This window comes from Lampetra planeri, chromosome 25 (assembly GCF_965212315.1).
Source record: "Lampetra planeri chromosome 25, kcLamPlan1.2.h2, whole genome shotgun sequence".
Classification (NCBI taxonomy): Eukaryota; Metazoa; Chordata; class Hyperoartia; order Petromyzontiformes; family Petromyzontidae; genus Lampetra; species Lampetra planeri.
Genome location: NC_136131.1, coordinates 122,677 through 141,926, shown reverse-complemented (window position 1 = coordinate 141,926; position 19,250 = coordinate 122,677). Strand labels below are relative to the sequence as shown.

General features: G+C 50.7%; 1 protein-coding gene across 3 annotated transcripts in view; it reads right to left on the bottom strand.

Moving 5' to 3' along the window:
* Nucleotides 1–951: 951 nt before the first annotated feature.
* The window catches only part of LOC144727193 (uncharacterized), a 122,822-nt gene continuing 104,523 nt past the window's right edge, over nucleotides 952–19,250 (bottom strand). For 2 of the 3 annotated variants that reach the window (XM_078605843.1, XM_078605845.1), the window contains 6 exons: nucleotides 17,974–18,126; nucleotides 16,973–17,182; nucleotides 15,824–15,932; nucleotides 14,834–14,899; nucleotides 3,493–3,614; nucleotides 952–2,252 (listed from right to left, as the gene is read on the bottom strand). In XM_078605843.1, the coding sequence (XP_078461969.1) occupies nucleotides 2,178–2,252; nucleotides 3,493–3,614; nucleotides 14,834–14,899; nucleotides 15,824–15,932; nucleotides 16,973–17,182; nucleotides 17,974–18,126 (735 nt within the window). In that variant the 3' untranslated portion in view covers nucleotides 952–2,177. The remainder of the gene's footprint in view (nucleotides 2,253–3,492; nucleotides 3,615–14,833; nucleotides 14,900–15,823; nucleotides 15,933–16,972; nucleotides 17,183–17,973; nucleotides 18,127–19,250) is intronic. The other variant, XM_078605844.1, reaches the window with a different exon arrangement.

The window sequence follows — 19,250 nt, the reverse complement described above, 5'->3', positions numbered from 1 at the left end:
AATTTTTCCAGCCACTCTGGCTGTTCCAGCTCAGCAAAGGTGAGCTCTTTGCTGCCCAGGAAGGTTTTTACTTCTTCCAAACATGTGACAAAGCAACGGCAACGTTATTGCCTGTCACCGGGCGGGCAGTGTGGAGCTGAGCGGCGACCTGTCAGCAGCGGCAACGCCAGAGCAGGTGTCACAGTGCGCCTCCTCCCCTCGCTAGCATCCGCCCCGGAGCCGCGGTCAAGGTTCAAAAGAGCCGCATGCGGCTCCGGAGCCGCAGGTTGCCGACCCCTGCCCTAGGCACTTCTGTTTCGTAGGCCTTCAGTGATAACTCTAGATGGTACTGCTGCTGCCCGTGTTACTACTACCACCACTGTCACTCCGCTTGATCCACGCGTACTTCGTCCATAGCACACCAACGCCGCCTTGTCTTCCCTTGCTACTATCTATTGAGAATGAGATTGTGCAAACAACACAATTTGAATATGTTGTTGCGAATTTTGCAATTAAAAAAATCTCAAAAACGTTAATCTCCGGTGTTAATTTCTCTCATCTTATGAAAAAACATGGACATGACGGCCTCTGCATCTACACTGTGCCTATCTTTGCTATATCAATATATTCAAGAAGATATCTTAATGTATTTTTTGATCATACAAACAAAATAACATGGTCAACGCATTTTTTCGTAGGCCCTAGGCACAGTCTACTGTGGCCTATTGAATAACACGACCCTGGGATGAGGTTGGTGGTGGATGCCACTTGCCAGCTCGGGCCATGTGCTGAGCACGTGTGTTGAACTGAGGGGCTCACACATTGAGGCCCTGCCCTCTAGCCATGCAGGGCTTGCTGGCATGGGTTTAATTTCACAGAAACCGAAACCCGATTGCTCTATATATTTTTTCAGAGCTAAAAATATCATGGGTGTACAGTAGAGGGGTAGAGCAAAATACACTTGCAGGCATATACCACAGGTTGTTCTTTTATTAATGCACTTGCACTTAGCCGCAAAGGTGTGTGAACAATTTTTTATAAAGATATTCGTCCTTGCCATATGAATGTGTAATTTCCACGACTGATCCACGCCCAGCTGGTAATATACCTGGACACTACTGTAGATATTTTTTTCTCGATACACATTCACATGTTGCTTTTCGTTACGTTACATATTCAAAAGGCACCACAAACCTCATAGCATCAATGTTTAGCCACAACGTCATTAAATTGCCCCAATATTTTCTCAGAATTCCCATCGGTTGTGGATGGCACACGGGTTCCCACTGGTAGTTGTCACTTTGGAGAATATAATTAGGGTCGCCATCGGTCTGAGAATTGGCACGATCTGTGTTCGGGTGGCAGGAATTCTTTGTTCCAAGATCTGGTACCGATATTGTGTTGAAATGTATTATGGTAAGCTACACAATTTAGAAAAGCAGACCTAGTGCTGACTCCGAGGTATGTCTGGGTTTGGTCTACAGCGGAGAAGGTGGCGACCTGAAATTAGACTCCAAGTGAGAACAAAAATCCGACATAATTCTACCGCTTAAGACAGACAACCGTAAAACCCCGATTTAAAATACCACTTAAAACAGCCCATGCTTATTACACGTCAATTGAATAATAATTATGATGCACGTACATTTTGAATTTGTTAAATGTTTTAAATTCTTAAACGTGTTAAATGTTAAATAACACAAGGCCAATTCCATAACTGTACAAATGACACATGAGAGTAATAATATATTGCCTTGAGTACAGTACAGTGCATATCATTTATGGCAAAAAAATTGTGCTTGTAAGGCGTAACTATGGCACATGTCCATGACATCAAACAACATGCAGAACAAGCCGAAAAACTGAGCATACCACTTTATATTAAAATATAAATCTCAAAGTAATTCACGCATTAGTTAAAACTATATAAACTATTTAAAACTATTTTTTATTTTACCAGGTAAGGCTCACTGAGCTATGTGGCTCTTTTTCAGAAGCGACCAGGCCACAAATGATAGCTCAACGAAGTGGCTTATCACGTGGAAATATAGCAGCTAAACGCTCTACAGTTGATGAAGCAACCCATACAATATAAGCATCTGCTATTTAATTGATACACACCTACATCGTGTCCCGGGATGTTTTAAAGACACAATGCATGTTATGATTATCTGTGGATGTGATGTTTCAAGAGTGAGTTAAGGCTCCTGTAAGGAAAGTGTGTGGTCGAGATCTTGCACCAGAGGATCTCTTCCCCTCAATCTCGCTGAAGCCTGCAAAAGACAAAGACCTCCTGTATAACCTTTGACTGTTGTGGCAAGTGTTGTTAGCGAGCACCTATGAAAGCCAACACGGCACACGAGAGGGTGGGTGGCCAGAACCACGCCCGGCCACCTGGTTGATAAAAAAAAATCTGTAGCAGTCTCACTCGCATCGTAGACGGCATCTACGATGCGTGGCAGGCGGTGATCTGCTAGACCTGCGAACATACCTCGCATGCTATGACCCCAGCGCAGATTGGGGGTCTCCGGCCCCTGGAACTAGCTCCCGGTGGCTGATGTTCGGGGTCTATTCCCGAGTCTGAGTTTCGCAACATACTTAAAACAGTGCCGTTATTACAAAGAGCCTACTTCGTGTGATCAGCTTGGCGTATTCATAATGGGCTGGACTCATACGAGTGCACGTTAACAAACGTTCAGACTTACTATCTACGATGGGGGGGATATCATCCAGTCGAGAAACAGCATCACACTGTATTTTCTAAAAGCTGAACAAATTCGGTAGTCAGAATGTTTGCTACAGAATGGTTCCTACAGCCACAGATTAATTTCTAAAGATAACCAGCAAGACAACGAGCCTTCTGCTTCAGGGGCGGTTTCTTCATTAGGGCGATTGGGCGACGCACCACCAATGTCATTCAACCACCGAGTCACGCTAGCCGTCACTGTGCCTCTGGATATAGTCCAATCATCGTCATGTCACGTTCTGTGGAGTACCGCCTCTTTTTGGGCGATTTCACTCCGGCTGAGAATCGCCCAGAGTGTTCCCATAGACTTACATTCAAAGATGTTTTTTTTCGAACGGGGGGCGCTGCAATGCATTCTCTATGGCTTCCGGGAGGGCTCGCACTAACGTGCTTACGTCATCATACGTAAGCACGTTTCATCCAAAAATATTATTTATCGCCACCTAGTGGAATCTTTAATAAAAGAAACTTGAGTGGATTGTATTAATAGTGAGTATAGAAACAAACAAGATGTATTGTAAGAGTCACTTTATTTTTCATTAATATTAAAGAAGTGAAGTTGCCTTTACATGCTTAAGCTGTTAATTTATCCTTTGCATGGGTGGACCTTATCCTTATAAATCATCCAGACATTTGCCCCCCCCTGAGAGATTTTGCAGGAGCCGCCACTGTTCTGCTTCTTGACAGCGGACCTACGGTCCTCTTGAAGTGGCTGCGCCCGCCGACTGCGGCTGCCGCTGCCGGCCCTACTGCTGCAGGCGACTCACGGTTTTCGGCCGGCGCAGGGCGGCGCACGGAGGCGGCGGACTCGGCGAGGACGGGCCCGGCGTGAGCGCGTGCTGGGCCAAGCGGACCGACATGGGCGCCGAGGGCAGTTGCACGACCTTACCTGGTGATCAAAGGCAGAGAACCCCACGCGTAGCCTTAGCAGAGACCGTGGGGGCAAGTGCTGTTAGTGAGTGGCACCACGTGGGGGTGGGTGGCCAGCAACATGCCCGGCCGCCTTTCGTCTCCGCCAGTGGCGATGTTATTAATACACCACACGGGGTGCTCATTTGAGGCTGACTTGACTTAGGGGAGGCCCAGGACCGGTTCAGATAATCGTCACTGACATTGGCCGTGAACGGGATTCAAACTCGGTGGGTCGCCAGGTTTAAAGTACAGTGCGCTAACCGCGACACTGCCTGGCGATCGTGCACACACATGCACGCGAGTTGCAGATGCACAACAAAGAGATGCACAACAGAGAGATGCGCAGCTTCACGATGTGCATGGCCAGCGGCCAGTGGCTGTGCTGCAAATGACGACCTGCAACCCAGAACTGTGGAGGTAGTGAGGGTTGGTGGTCACACACACATCAGTGAAACCCCCTTACTAACACGTGGTATTGAGGTCGCCATCTCCAGGGTATGATGGCAGCACAGCAAGATTGAGCAGGCCATTGGGTAAAAAAAGATATACTGAGGCCCACTGGCAGTCCGGTGCAAAGTCACCGAGTGCTGCACAGGGACAGCTGCCACTGATGGTGCCCTACGGATGAGATGAGATGTAAGACACTTTGAGTTCCTTAGGCATTTAAGCAATCATCGTATACATGTGTAGTGGTGATACGCGCTGGGGTAGGGATCGTGTGCCAGCGCGTAGTGATTGGCTGTGTGTGTTGGTGACGCGCGCTGACGGTGAAGGATCAGGGGTCAGCGCGGGGTCGGGGGTTATGAGGCAGTGATTGGTTGGGTATCAGTGACGCGCGCTGACAGCGATGGGATCCTGGGGCAAGCGCGCGGGGATTGGTCAACTAAGGGGGATGCTCACGTCGAGGTCCGCATACGCTCCGTCTCCCGTGAGCGGGGGCTATATAAGGTGGTGCGCACAGGCGCACGGGGAGCGAGTGACCAGCGAAGACTGAAGACGGAGGAGGAAGAGATAGGGCCCTGCGGTACCTAGTCCCGCTGTCCTGTAGGGGCCGGGGCTCTGTGTGACCCAGAGGCGGAACCCTGGGACCCGGGGCCGAGCGTCCGTGAGAGGGCCGGCCCTTGGGACTCAGAGGTTGTGGCCCACGCCCAAGCTGGGGTGGGCCTGTAGGCTCCACGGACGTTACGGGGCGGAGTGCAGTGTGAGCATGCAGTGTGAGCCATAGTAACTACACGTGTCAAGTGAAGTGTGTGTAGTCAGAGGCATAGTAACTACACGTGTCAAGTGAAGTGTGTGTAGTCAGAGGCATAGTAACTACACGTGTCAAGTGAAGTGTGTGTAGTCAGAGGAATAGTGACCACACGTGTCAAGTGAAGTGTGTGTAGTCAGAGGAATAGTGACCACACGTTGTATCGTGACAAGTCAAGGTTTAATAAAAAGTGTGCTACCCGTCAAGTGGTTTCCTGCCGTCATTCCAATACTTCACATGCAATAGTTTATTCTTAATTTCCATTTGTATTCCATATTTACGGGGATTGAGTGCTACCCCCCCCCCCCCCTTTGCAAGCAGGGGTTTTTGTCCGGTGACTCCGGATAAACATTCGTCAATGGGGTTGGCCAAACATCGCAATGTAGGACCGCAGAGCTTGCAACAATTACTGGCGCCAGTTCCAGCCGTCTTCCCACTTGTCTGTGGTTTCCCGCTCCTCCGAATCTATCTCCCTCCCTCTCTCTCCTAGAGCGTGCGAACAGAGAGTGCTGTGTCGGGGACCCGTTTGCCAACATAAAAATTCTGAGAAGAAAAAAAACGTGCTTTACCCTAATCCAGCATTAATACGGGAGGGTGTTACGATGTTTGAACACCAAATAGACACCTACTGCAAAGCGTCGATTCTGCATTAACCCACACATGCTTGTGATAAAACAAAGACAATAGCTACATTATAACACTGTGTAATAAAATAAAATCCATTTTGTTCCTGGGTAGTAAGTGTTATTTTCTCATTGCTTATGCCTCAAAAGTACAGAAAATGGCTGTTATTCCCCACAAACTTTGCTTTTGTGACCATGACAGTGATATTTTGAAATTTACCTATTTTCAATGATAAAACGTGTACATTTGTGTCATTCCTTCACGTAAAGTCCTGGCCACAAAAGCAAAGTTTGGGGCCGTCTATAAATTACGTTACGTGATTTTGGCCGATTTTTGACTCCCCCTCCCCCCCCCTCGTCACAAAAAGTCAGACCCCCCTCAAATATGACGTCACAAATCTCTGCCTCCCCCCAAAACCATATTTATATTTTGAAAATAAAACATGCTTCAAATCACTTTAAACTATTGTCATTGTCGTGCGTATTGAACGTGGCGCTCCACTCGGATGTTGTAGGAGGCGTTGAAAAGCTGAAATTTAGCATAAAACTCACTTGAAAATATTCAACGTCTAACTAAAACTGCAGATGTTCAGAATATTATATTGAAATTCTCTTATAATTATAAAATATGAAAAGTAATTATAACTATAAAAAATACTTGAAACTTTGTAGTAGAACGAAGCTAAATGGAGAGTACAATCTAGATTTGAAGTTTAAGTTTTGGAGAGTACAATTATAACAATCATACTAATTCCACAGAATGAAAAGCCCTGGTAGAATCATTAAAATCAAAATGTTTACTAACAACCATTCAAAAAATGTACAAAATGTATGCTTCTCCATTCTCCCATGGAGAAGAAAAATACTCCTTCATGGAATAAATAAAGGTGACCTTGGTAAATTTAAATAATCAAATAGTCAATAATGAAAATTTATCAAAATTAATGTTATAACAATTTTATTGTTAAAATGTATTTAAAGTTGCGCATTTTGATGTGACGTCACATTTCTCAAACTCCCCCTCCCCCCCTTGTCACACATCGTCACAAATGTCTGACCCCCCCCCCCCCCCCCGAGGTGTGTGACGTAATTTATTGACGGCCCCTTTGTCGGGAATAATAGCCATTTTCTATACTTTGAGGCATAAGCAATTAGAAAATAACACTTACTACCCAACAACAAAAATCGTGTTACATAATGAATTATCAGAACATGTTTGTTTGCATGTTTTACCACAAGCATGTGTGGTTAATGCAGACTTGATGCCTTGGAATAGGTGTCTAATTGATGTCCGAACAGCTTAACACCTCCTGTGTAATTGCTGGAAAGGGTAAAAGCTTATTCTTATTTCCATCACATTGAGGTGTTGTCAAGCCGTGGCTTGCTCTGTGCAATGCTTAGGCCTGCCTGCAGTCACGGCAGGACGAGTGAGCTCACAACATGAGCTCCCAGCACCTATTCATCTTATTATTATTCTTCTATGATAAAAATGGAAGTATATTATCATCTTTCGATTTAAAGCTTTCGTGACTGCAGGGATTCATCTTCTTGGTTCTTTCGGTAAAGTCACGTAAAGACAGCTGTCTTTCCGACAGACCTGTTCTTCACCTGAGGACAGCTGCTTGCGTTGTGGCCGAAACTTCGTGAGAATTGTATTTTATGTTTTATTATTTTATTATTTCCCTTCTACGTGACTTTACCGAAAGAACCAATACGATATATTATCCTTCCATGTGATTCTTCTTCGCGAGTACGAGAGTGAGTGATTACTATGCGACAGAGGCGCGTTACAAGTTGAACATTATTATTATTATTCAGTGTTCCTTCCATGATAACAAAACAAACAAAAAACACTCGATGCGCAATCCTGAACTTGACGAATGGAGTAAGACTTCCCTCCCCCTCAGTGTTGCCACTGCCTCATCCCTTCCGCTGCAATTCATCTCCCCCTCACACATGTTCAGATTGTGGTGCGCGCTCTCCTGCAATGGCCACCATCATCTTGATCACATTTCCTCCCTTGGCTGCCATGTCCATGACTGATTTTTAACCCCATTTGTCGGCGCCCTTCTAAATCCGTCACTCGCAAGAGAGCAGATTGAAGTTGTCAATCGAAGTTCCACAATTAGTTATGTATATGTCTGTGGTTGGAGGAAAGTTACATCACACCATGGGTTGAGGATCCACCAGCGGAAGAAGGGGTGTTTGGGTAAAGAGAGACAGAGGCCTCGCATTGATTACTTTCTGCGAAAGCGATCAAATCAGTCGAATGAAGCACAGCAACTGGACGCAAACCATAGTTTGCAGTGCATCAGTACCACTGTCATGGAGGACGTAAACTCAAGCACCGAAGTAACAACTCAGGTGGAACCAACAACAGGAGTGGAACTCACCCAGCCTCCCAGACCTGCAGTCGAGAGGAGACTACCAGGGCACAGACCTTATGTGAAGTGGCCTGGCACCAGTGACAAGAAGTTGTGGGAAATAGTGAATACTGACCTTACCTTGACCCTCGAGAAACTTCGAGGCACAGTGGAGAAGAAGTTGGAGAGGATGGGGGACATCATCTATGAGTACGGGGTAGAAAGCTTTGGAGTGCAAAAGGCAAAAGGTGGGAGAAAGGTTCCAACCCCACCAGTTTCCTGGAGGCAACAAGAAATCAAGCGCCTCGTTCAAGAAAGGAGACAGCTTAAGAAACAGTGGAAAAAGGCCTCGGAAGTGGAAAAGGAGGGCATAGAGGCACTTCAGGCTGACATCAAAACCCGGTTGGCATCCCTCCGTAGAGCAGAGAACCTACGGAAACGCAGAAGGAAGAAAGAACAAACTAGAACTCGATTCTATAAAGATCCCTTCAAGTTCCTTAAAAGTCTCTTCACGAAGGAAAAAAGTGGAGCTCTAAAAACAACAAAGAAAGACCTAGAGGAGCACCTGAGAACAACAAACTTTGACTCAAAGCGACATGAACATCTGGCCATCCCATCAGATATCCCACCCATTGAACCCCCGGAACATCATATTGAGACCAGCCCTCCGACATGGAAAGAGGTGGAAAACACAGTTCGACGGGCAAGAACAGCATCAGCCCCGGGGCCAAATGGAGTCCCGTACAAAGTGTATAAGAACGCACCGGACGTCCTGAGGTTCCTCTGGAGGCTTATGAGAACAGCTTGGCAAAAGAAGATAATACCCAAAGTGTGGCGTAGGGCAGGCGGGGTCCTGATCCCTAAGGAGAAGGATGCAGTGAACATCAGCCAATTCCGCCCAATCTCCTTACTGAATGTCGAGGGTAAAATCTTCTTTCGGGTCATTGCCCAGAGGATGGCCGAGTACCTGCAAAGGAATGCATACGTCGATACATCTGTACAGACGGCAGGAATATCAGGGTTCTCTGGCTGCTTGGAACATTCCAGCATGATATGGCACCAGATCCAAATGGCCAAGGTGGAGAAAAGGGACCTCCATGTAGTCTTCCTCGACCTCGCCAACGCATTTGGCTCTGTGCCCCATGAACTCCTGTGGTCTGCCTTCAGGTTTTTCCACATACCGGACATCATCACAACCCTGGTGAAGTCGTACTTCCAGGATCTGAAATTCTGCTTCACCACCTCAGAGTTCACCACCTCATGGCAGTGCCTGAATGTAGGTATAATGGCGGGATGTACCATTTCTCCATTGGCATTCATAATGGCAATGGAGGTTATCATCAGATCCTCAAAATGGGTTGCTGGTGGACAGCGAGTCGACTCTGGTTTTCGCCTCCCTCCACTCAGAGCCTACATGGACGACATTACAACATTGACCACCACTGTCCCATGCACCAGGAGACTGCTCAGAAACCTCGAGGAGAACATCAGCTGGGCCCGTATGAAGATTAAACCATCCAAGTCACGCAGCATCTCGATTGTGAAGGGAGTACTCACTGACCTGAAATTCTTCATCGGAGATGACCCAATCCCAACAGTGTCTGAGCAGCCGCTAAAAAGCCTTGGAAGGTGGTATGATGCAAGCCTGAAGGACAAAAAACAGGTGCAACAGCTGCGCAAAGACATCAGTTGTAGCCTACAGTCCATCGACAACACCCAGCTACCTGGAAAGTTAAAGGCCTGGTGTCTGCAGTTTGATTTCCTACCCCGGGTGTTGTGGCCCCTAGCAGTGTATGAGGTTCCAATCTCAACAGTGGAGAAGATGGAAAGAGGAGTCACAGGGTACTTAAAGAAGTGGCTCGGAGTTCCACGATGCCTTACCACCATAGGCCTCTATGGAGATGGTGTCCTCAAGCTGCCCCTCACCAGTCTAACAGAGGAATTCAAGTGTGCAAAAACCAGGCTCCAGATGACACTGAATGAATCTCGAGACCCAGTGGTGAGCAACAACGCGCCGACCTTGGCAACTGGGCGCAAATGGAGGCCAGGAACAGCAGTCCAGGAGGCAACAACAGCCCTCAGACATGCTGACATTGTGGGTCATGTTCAGCAAGGGAGAGGAGGCCTTGGGCTAACTAGCCGTGCTGCTTGGAGTAAGGCCACTGCACCAGAGCGGCGGAAGATGGTAGTGCAGGAAGTACGCCATCAGGAGGAGGCTGCAAGGTGGGCCAAGGCAGTCTCTCTTGCCAAACAGGGACAGTGGACTCGATGGGACAGTGTGGAGAAGCGGAAGATCAGCTGGAAGGATCTGTGGGCCATGGAAGCGAGGCGGTTGAGCTTTTCCATCAGAGCAACATATGACGTCCTTCCAACACCAGTTAATCTTCACCAATGGTATGGTGAAGATCCGGACTGTGCCCTCTGTTCCATGCCAGCCAACCTCAGGCACATTCTCACAGGGTGTAAAACAAGCCTCACCCAAGGACGCTACACTTGGCGTCACAACCAAGTCCTTAAAAACCTTGCGTCCGCCCTGGAGGACAAGCGAGCTGCCACCAACTCCCTATCACCCCCAGAAGCATCACACCCATTACGGACGACCTTTGTCCGCGAAGGGGCTAGACCACTACACCATCAGAGCGAGACCAGCTGCGCTTGGCCCGCGACTGGAAAATGCTAGCTGACATTGTCCGGCAACTTGTGTTTCCTCCGGAGATCGCAACCACAACCCTAAGACCTGACATGGTGCTCTGGTCCCGTTCGCTCAAGAAGGTCTTCATCATTGAGCTCACAGTACCCTGGGAGGACTCAGTAGATGAGGCTTATGTGCAAAAACATCTGCACTATGCCAATCTAGCTGCCGAAGCACGGCATCATGGCTGGAACACAGAAGTCCGACCAGTGGAGGTGGGCTGCAGAGGTTTTGTGGCAACATCTACAACCAGACTGCTTAGAGACCTGGGAATTAAGGGCCAGAGCCAGCATTCGGCAATCAGAGCTGTATCGGAGGCGGCAGAAGGCAGCAGTCAGTGGCTCTGGATGAAGAGGAAAGACCCCAGCTGGGCCCCGAAGTGAGAGGGCCAGGAGGTATGCGGTCAACAATGCTTGACTCAGGGAGGAGGATGCCCCTGCCATGCATAGTCCCATGGGATGTTGGCTATCAACAACAAGGCAACTCCTATGACTAATTGGGAATGGGACGCAAGCGTAGGATTGATCACCCTGTCGCTGGCCGCCTTTGGGGAGGGTGTATAGTGTGAAAAGCCGAAACACCCTATGAACCAAAGGTACACTACTGACGATGCGCTCCCCAAATTTCACCAGGCTCACTGTTCATGAACTCTTGGAAGTGCTTGCACAAAGGATAGTAACGTCTCATCCTGTGTTCTTGGAATCTTTCAAGTCAAAGTATTGGTGAAAGTGATGCATGTGTAATATGAGGATATATCCGGCTCACTGACGTATCACAACTCGTCATGGTGATTGGCTCTGCCGGTCCTGGTTTACAGCCAATGGGGGGGAAGCCTGGGGGCATGGCCCTGACGTGATGGAAATGTGACAGCTATAAGGATTGGTTCTGCTGGCTTTGGCCTCAGCCAATGGGGAGATGAGTCAGGGGCGTGGTCCCGGGAGCTGACAAGGAAGCCTGGAAGATTCGATGCAGGCTAACGAGGATTGGCGGAAACGTACCACGTGACCCGGGTATTAAATAGGGGTGGAGACGAACGACACGTGGTCAGAACGGGAACGAACAGAGGAAGGGGGCCACGCGGGAGCGGGGCTCCGAGTTGCCACGTGGAAGTGCGTCTCTCTCTGTCTATCTGTCCCTCTCACGCTGCCTATCAGCAGCGTGAAGTAACTGTAACATAAGTTGAATAAAAGACGGATTCCAGAAGTCGTCTCAACGAGCTTTATTACACATGTGAAGTGAAGCACGTGCTTTTTATTTAGCGTGTTAAAATTCACACCCGGCACGTGCCAACGCTTCTTAGTGCTCGCATGCTTCTCTTTGTGTCATTGATCACACAGCGGCCCAATGTCCTCCGCGTGTGACTCGTGTGTCACATTTTAGCTAGGCAGACATGGCTACGCATGTGGCAGCCTGTAATCCAGCAGTCATGGCTACGCATGTGGCAGCCTGTAATCCAGCAGTCGTGGCTATGCATGTGGCAGCCTGTAATCCAGCAGTCGTGGCTACGCACGTGGCAGCCTGTAATCCAGCAGTCGTGGCTACGCACGTGGCAGCCTGTAATCCAGCAGTCGTGGTTAGGCACGTGGCAGCCTGTAATCCAGCAGTCGTGACTAGGCACGTGGCAGGCTGTAATCCAGCAGTCGTGACTAGTCACGTGGCAGCCTCTAATCAAGCAGTCGTGACTAGGCACGTGGCAGCCTGTAATCCAGCAGTCGTGGCTAGGCACGTGGCAGCCTGTAATCCAGCAGTCGTGGCTACGAATGTGGCAGGCTGTAATCCAGCAGTCGTGGCTAGGCACGTGGCAGGCTGTAATCCAGCAGTCGTGACTAGTTACGTGGCAGCCTGTAATCCAGCAGTCGTGGCTAGGCACGTGGCAGGCTGTAATCCAGCAGTCGTGACTAGGCAAGTGGCAGGCTGTAATCCAGCATTCGTGACTAGACACGTGGCAGGCTGTAATCCAGCAGTCGTGACTAGGCACGTGGCAGCCTGTAATCAAGCAGTCGTGGCTAGGCACGTGGCAGGCTGTAATCCAGCAGTCGTGGCTACGCACGTGGCAGGCTGTAATCCAGCAGTCGTGGCTAGGCACGTGGCAGCCTGTAATCCAGCAGTCGTGGCTACGCACGTGGCAGCCTGTAATCCAGCAGTCGTGGCTACGCATGTGGCAGGCTGTAATCCAGCAGACGTGACTAGGCACATGGCAGCCTGTAATCAAGCAGTCGTGGCTAGGCACGTGGCAGCCTGTAATCCAGCAGTCGTGGCTACGCACCTGGCAGGCTGTAATCCAGCAGTCGTGGCTAGGCACGTGGCAGCCTGTAATCCAGCAGTCGTGGCTACGCATGTGGCAGGCTGTAATCCAGCAGTCGTGGCTAGGCACGTGGCAGCCTGTAATCCAGCAGTCGTGGCTAGGCACGTGACAGGCTGTAATCCAGCAGTCGTGGCTGGGCACGTGGCAGCCTGTAATCCCATGGGTGTCAATGAGGTGTCAAGCGGGCTCGCCAGGAGAAGGCAGTACAGAAAGATCTGGACTCCACCTGTTCCGTCAGCAGGGAATAGAGTGTTTCCACCTCGCACACGCGTGGGTTTTGTCCACGTACTCCGGCTTCCTCGCAAATGTAAACACTCATTTGTTGACCGAAAACACCTTCATAAATAGAGGACCGCAGAGCTTGGGCAATTGTTGGCACCGGCTTACCGCATTGCTACTGCCTTCCTGGTTGTCTGTGATTCCTCTTCGCAAGTACGAAAGTGAGCGATTACTCTGCGACAGAGGCGCGTTACAAGTTGAACATTATTATTCAGTGTTCCTGAGCTGCAGATTCTCGGTGGGTGGGGAATGCGTGGTTGTAAAAGAACTTCACTGCTCGAGAGTTTGCTTGTGTAATAAAAGACTCCATCAGGCACTGCTGGTCTCCGTTGGTCTTTTATTTAGGTTCTTTCTCCGCACCCCGCTGGTCTCCTCCGCAGACCAGTGTCGTCTTGCGTGCGCCCCGCACGCGCTCCCTCGTCAGCTCCTCCACTCTTCCTCACACCCCGCTGGTCCTGATAAGGGACCAGTGTCTCCTCTCGCGTGCCGCACACGCTCCTCCATTAGCTCCTCCACTCCCGTACTCCGCTGGCCGACGGCGTGCTGAGGTCCTTCGGCCACGTGGCCGATGGCGCGGATCTCCTCTCACCACCCAACGTGGCTCAGCCTCTTAACTTCTCCAACTGTGCCGATCTCTTCTGGGCTCCAACTTATATCCTCTCCCCCCACGTGACCCTGACTCCTCCCCTTCCGGATCGTCAGATCCGGCCTTCCCATACTGCCCTGCTGGCTCCGCCCCCATTCACTTCGCCTCCCATTGGAGCCGAGGTGAACGGTGGCCCCTTCCACACGCCCCGCAGACCAGGCTCCGCCCCCCAATACCCCGGGCCGTGTGATTGGGCCAGAGCCCAGCAACAACCCCATTTACGCTCGCATTACACTTGTTAAAATAAATGCTGATGGCTAATATTGGTCTGGAGACCCTGTAAGTTGATGGGCTAAAAAGACAGAGGGCCCTCGCCCTTAACGGCTGCCATCCAAGCAGCAACTGGGGCACTGGTATACAGGTCATGGGTTCGATCCCAACCCTGACACCTGTATATTTGGAGTTTGCGTGTCTCTCTCCCTGTGGTCGCGTGGATTTTTCTCCGGGTCCTCTGGTTTTACCCTCCGCAGTTAAAATGAATAAGCGTTTAGAGTATTTGGCTGCTATAAATTCCAACATGATAAGTCACTTCGTTGAGCTGTCATTTATGGCCAGGTAGCTTCTAAAAAGAGCGATATAGCTCAGTGGGCCTTACCTGGTAAACTGTTTACCTGGCTTGACTCTGCTGACGAGGCCCTGAAAGTTGAAATCGGTCGAGAGATTGCATGTTTAACCCCGAGCATATTTTGTCAGTCAGCCCGAGGTCTGCTATGAGAAACGTGGTTTACTGCAATAAAGGTCATCACAACAATACCGCGACCAGGTTTCAGTAAAAATCGATTCCTGTTGGACGTATGTATATACGTTGAACGTCTTTCGCATCCTACATAGCCAACCGTGCTAATCGGAGGTGCGGGGGAACGACAACAAACTAAACAGTTCTAAAGAAATGTTGCCCCACCAACACAGATGCCAGTTCCAGGACTGTCCGGGTCACACCCGGACAGGTGGCAGCAACCCTGTTTGTTACCCGCGGTGTGCGCGCATTCTGTGCCACTGTGACGCTTGGAATCGTTTCTCGTGAGGGACCATCACTTACGCCTGCTGCTGCTGCTGCTCCTGCTGTGGCCCTGTAGCTGTGACAATGCAGATCGACTGCGTGAGGCTGCAAAACAAGGCATGGAACCCGCGAAATCTTAGTAGCTAACACAGAGGAGGTGTTATTGTTAAATAAACTGTTTTGGCGTTGAATTTGTTAGCCCGACGGCTCTGAATGACAGCTGGCATGGCATGGTATTTGGCGGCAGTTGTTTCCGCACAAACATCGAAAACGCACAACACAATACCTCCACCACCGTACCGGCACAGCTGGCGTGTGGGATTAGTGCCATAGAAAAGAGTTCACCACAAGGCGTGGGATCATGTTATTGTACAGGTTTGGAAAATGGGATGAAACTATGATCACAATTGCACCTATATAATGCACCTCGTGTGTGCATTACTATTATTATCATTATTATTACGAGTATTTGTTTCCAACCTGCATTAACTTTTTTGTCTGATGAGTTTCTCATCATTGACAGAAAGTGTTCCAAGTGATTCACTGTGGTTCGTGCTTTAAAGTGACCGAGCTTGGTATTGTCCATCAACACTCCAAGCAACTGCAGAGTGGATCACCACGATGACACTCCGGTGTGTGTGCATGTGGAGTGCGTGCATGTAACTGTTGGACGCTCCCTGCTCGGTGTGTGCGATGTGTGCACGTGGCGTGTACACGGTGTGCGTGGCATGTGGCATGTACACGGTGCGTAGCGTGTACATGGTGCGTGTACACGGTGCGTGGCGAGTACACGGTACGTGGCATGAACACGGTGCGTGGCGTGTATACGGTGCGTGTACACGGTGCATGGCGAGTACACGGTACGTGGCATGTACACGGTGCGTGGCGTGTACACGGTGCGTGGCGTGTACACGGTGCGTGGCGTGTACACGGTGCGTGGCGTGTACACGGTGCGTGGCGTGTACACGGTGCGTGGCGTGTACACGGTGTGCTCCATGTCCCCCCGCGGTGCGCGCTGTGGACCGGCACCTGCGGAGAGTGAGAGGGGCTGGGAGCCGTTGAGCTGCCCCTGCAGCTCATCCACGAGCTGGAACGCATCCAGCTTGAGTCCGCGCTCTTGCTCCAGCTGGCTGCGCATCTGCAGGTGCCACCGAGAGCTCAGCACCGCGACACACTCATCGTACACGTGCAGCACTTTTGGCAACCCACTGCTGGCTAATAACCGTGCCTCCAATTAGAACGGTTGGCTATGTATAGCGCGAAAGAAGTTCAACGTACGCACGTACATGGACATTAGCGATTGGTTTTTGATATAGCGCCCCTCCTATTCGCCGGGGCGTCTCGCAACGCTTTGCATTTCTCACCTCATCTCAACACGTTGGAAAGGGCACCCCCGGTGGCAGCTGTCCCTGTGTGGCCACAAGGCGACTCGGCAACCCCGCTTGAAAAACGGGCATTCCTTCTGACAGCAGGCGGGCAATGATTGCCGCCTCTGCTGTGTAATCCCAACCAAGTACTTTGCGGGTCATTTTCAAATTTGGTAAATTTGGGACCCTGGAATGAGGGCCATTGCTGCACCTCGAGGGTCGTGTGGGACCCTGCTTCCCCACCGTGGTCAGCGCAGGCTGTTGGAGGTGGTGAGGGGGGGGAGTTTACACGACACCTAAACTGTGCATTCCATTCAAACGTCACTCAAGACTGCTAAACCTCATTTACAATTTTGTCCTGGCTTTGACCGTTAATTGCACAGAACGTGTGCCCTGGTGACCCTTAACCTTGTGTTATACAATTGGCATTGTTAATCCAATCCATTTAAACCCATTATCGATGGGTTTTGATGTAGAATTCATGGAAGTTACCCCAGGGCTTGTATTTGGGCATTGGGTAATGGAGGTGAGTGATGTAGGTAATGTGGGTGAGCACCTGTCTGCCCTGTTAGTGATGTAGGTGAGTGACGTCGGTGAGTTATGTAGGTGAGTGACTTAGGTGAGCGACGTAGGTGAGCGACGTAGGTGAGCGACGTAGGTGAGCGACGTAGGTGAGCGACGTAGGTGAGCGACGCAGGTGAGCGACGTAGGTGAGCGACGTAGGTGAGCGACGCAGGTGAGCGACGCAGGTGAGCGACGCAGGTGAGCAACGCGATCTAAACCCAAAAACGTTGATTATGAAGGTGAGCACCTGTCTGTTCTCCACACCCAGCCGCTTGTGCTGGAGCTGGGCCACACGCTCGCTCTTCTCCAGCTCCACCGACAGGGTGCCCAGCTGTCGCTCGTTCTGCGACAGCTGCAAGGAGAACCGCGCCGCCGAGCTTGCATGGGCCTCCTCACGCGCGCGCCACACCTGCCGCTCCTGCTGCTCGCGATGCGACTTTTCCAGCTGCTGCTCGCGCTGCGGATGCGCGGCACGGACACGGCGAGCGGCACGGATGACACGGACACGAACGACCCAGACACGGATGACATGGATGACACAGACGACACGGACACGCAACGTGGGATTTTACTCAACGCTGTCGTCTTACGGAAGGGGCAGCGACTTTGACGCGAGCGCAGCCAAGTAGGCTGCCAGCTGCGGTAGGGCACAGAAAATAGTTAAATAATTGTACACTGGCCCAGCATCGGAGTCACACCGATTCAATAAACAAAGCTACATAGGGGTGGGTGGAGCAATGGCCCAGTGGTAAGCACTAGGCACTCCTATGAACCCAGTCACCTGAGTTTGATTCTTGGCCAATGTATAACATTAAAGCACGTGAGCAACTTCTGGAGCTGCTGCAGCTGGTGGTGGATGTATGTCCCAAGGATTTAAGGTGGCGGGAGCATGTTGGAGGTGAACATTAGGATGAGACTGCTGCGAAGGATGGGGAATGCGTGTGTGGGTCGGTGGGTGGGAAATGGGTGTGTGGGTGGGTGGGGAATGAGTGTGTGGGTCGGTGGGTGGGGAATGGGTGTGTGGGTCAGTGGGTGGGGAATGGGTGTGTGGGTCAGTGGATGGGGTATGCGTGTGTGGGTCAGTGACCATGGGGAGAAGCCCAAGCCAAGAGGAGGGTGATGAGACTGTAAGAGGAGACCTCGAAGGTTGGATGCCAGCTCGGGAACAGGCGTGGGATATGGCAGATGGAAGGAAGCGATGGTGAGATTTGTAGCGGTTGCGACCACTTGATGTGACTGGGGCTGCACCTCGTGCTGGAGCTGTGCACGAGCTTCCTGCCCTTCGGCCTGGGCCCAGGTCAAAGCCTGCTGGAGGGCCTGAGTGCGGGCGCGCAGTGACGTCGTCTCGGCGCCGGCCTCGGCCCGCACGCATGCTTGCTCCGAGCGTAGACGCGCCAGAGCCTGCACGTAACACGGCCACACGCGTAACACCGACCACACAACCACCGCACAGCTCACACAACACCGCACAACAAAAACAACAACCGCCATTCGCTATTAAGTGATAGTGATGTCACCATGGCACTTGTGCCAGGCTATGTGCACGTTAAGGCTACGTGAAGTGTCGAACGCCCACTGGCAGGTCACGGCACAGATCCAGGTGCCATGGGTCGACTAACTGAGATGACTGGCCTAAGCACCACCTGTGCCCCCTACTGTGCCAACTTGCTGTGTTTTAGCCACTCGGTGTTCTGCTCGTTGTTGTGAGCGTCGCTTCTCTGCCCTCCTTGCTGGAGGGCGACTGCCTCCAACTGCCCAGAAGCGTCCTTCACGAGCCTCCTCCACAGAGACCGATCTTGACACCGCTGGTACCAGTTATCCCCAAGTCCACTGAGCTCTACGTCCTCCTGTACCACATAACTCCATCTCTAGCCTGTGCCGCGCCCATTTAGCCCCTTCTATCCGGCCGAACAACAGCTGGTTAGCCATGCGGTGGCTGGCCATTCCGGCTACTTGACCCAGCCAACACAACCTTGCCTGCCGAAGGAGCTCACCGATAGGACTTTGTCCAGATCTTTCAAGGATGTGTGCTCCTCACACAATCCACACTGGTTAAACCCAGGATGGAATATAGGCAGGCCAGCCTAAATGTTTCTCACTGGTGAAGATGTTCCATTAGGGGGGTCCACGTTTCGCAAGCATAGAGAAGGGAGGGCATGACCGTGGCCAAGAAGACCTGAAGCTTCGTGTGCAGCAAGAGACCAGGTAGCTTCAAAACAGTGTTACGCAGCCGATGAAAAGATAATGCCGCTCGACTGATTCAGAGTGAGACCTCTGCTGTCAAACCAGAGCTGGTAATACTCGCCACTGTCTCCACAACTGCCCCATTACCAATTGGGAGTTGTGGGGGTGGAGTATCTGATGGTATAAAATACCCAGGCAGGTGCTTAGTTTTGGTGGGTATGATGGTAAGCTCTACCTCTTAGTGGCACGCTTTCGGTTCAGCAGCAGCACCTCCAACTACTCCTCTGAATGAGCGGCAATCACCAGATCACCGGTATACATAACATGGTTGACCAATAGGA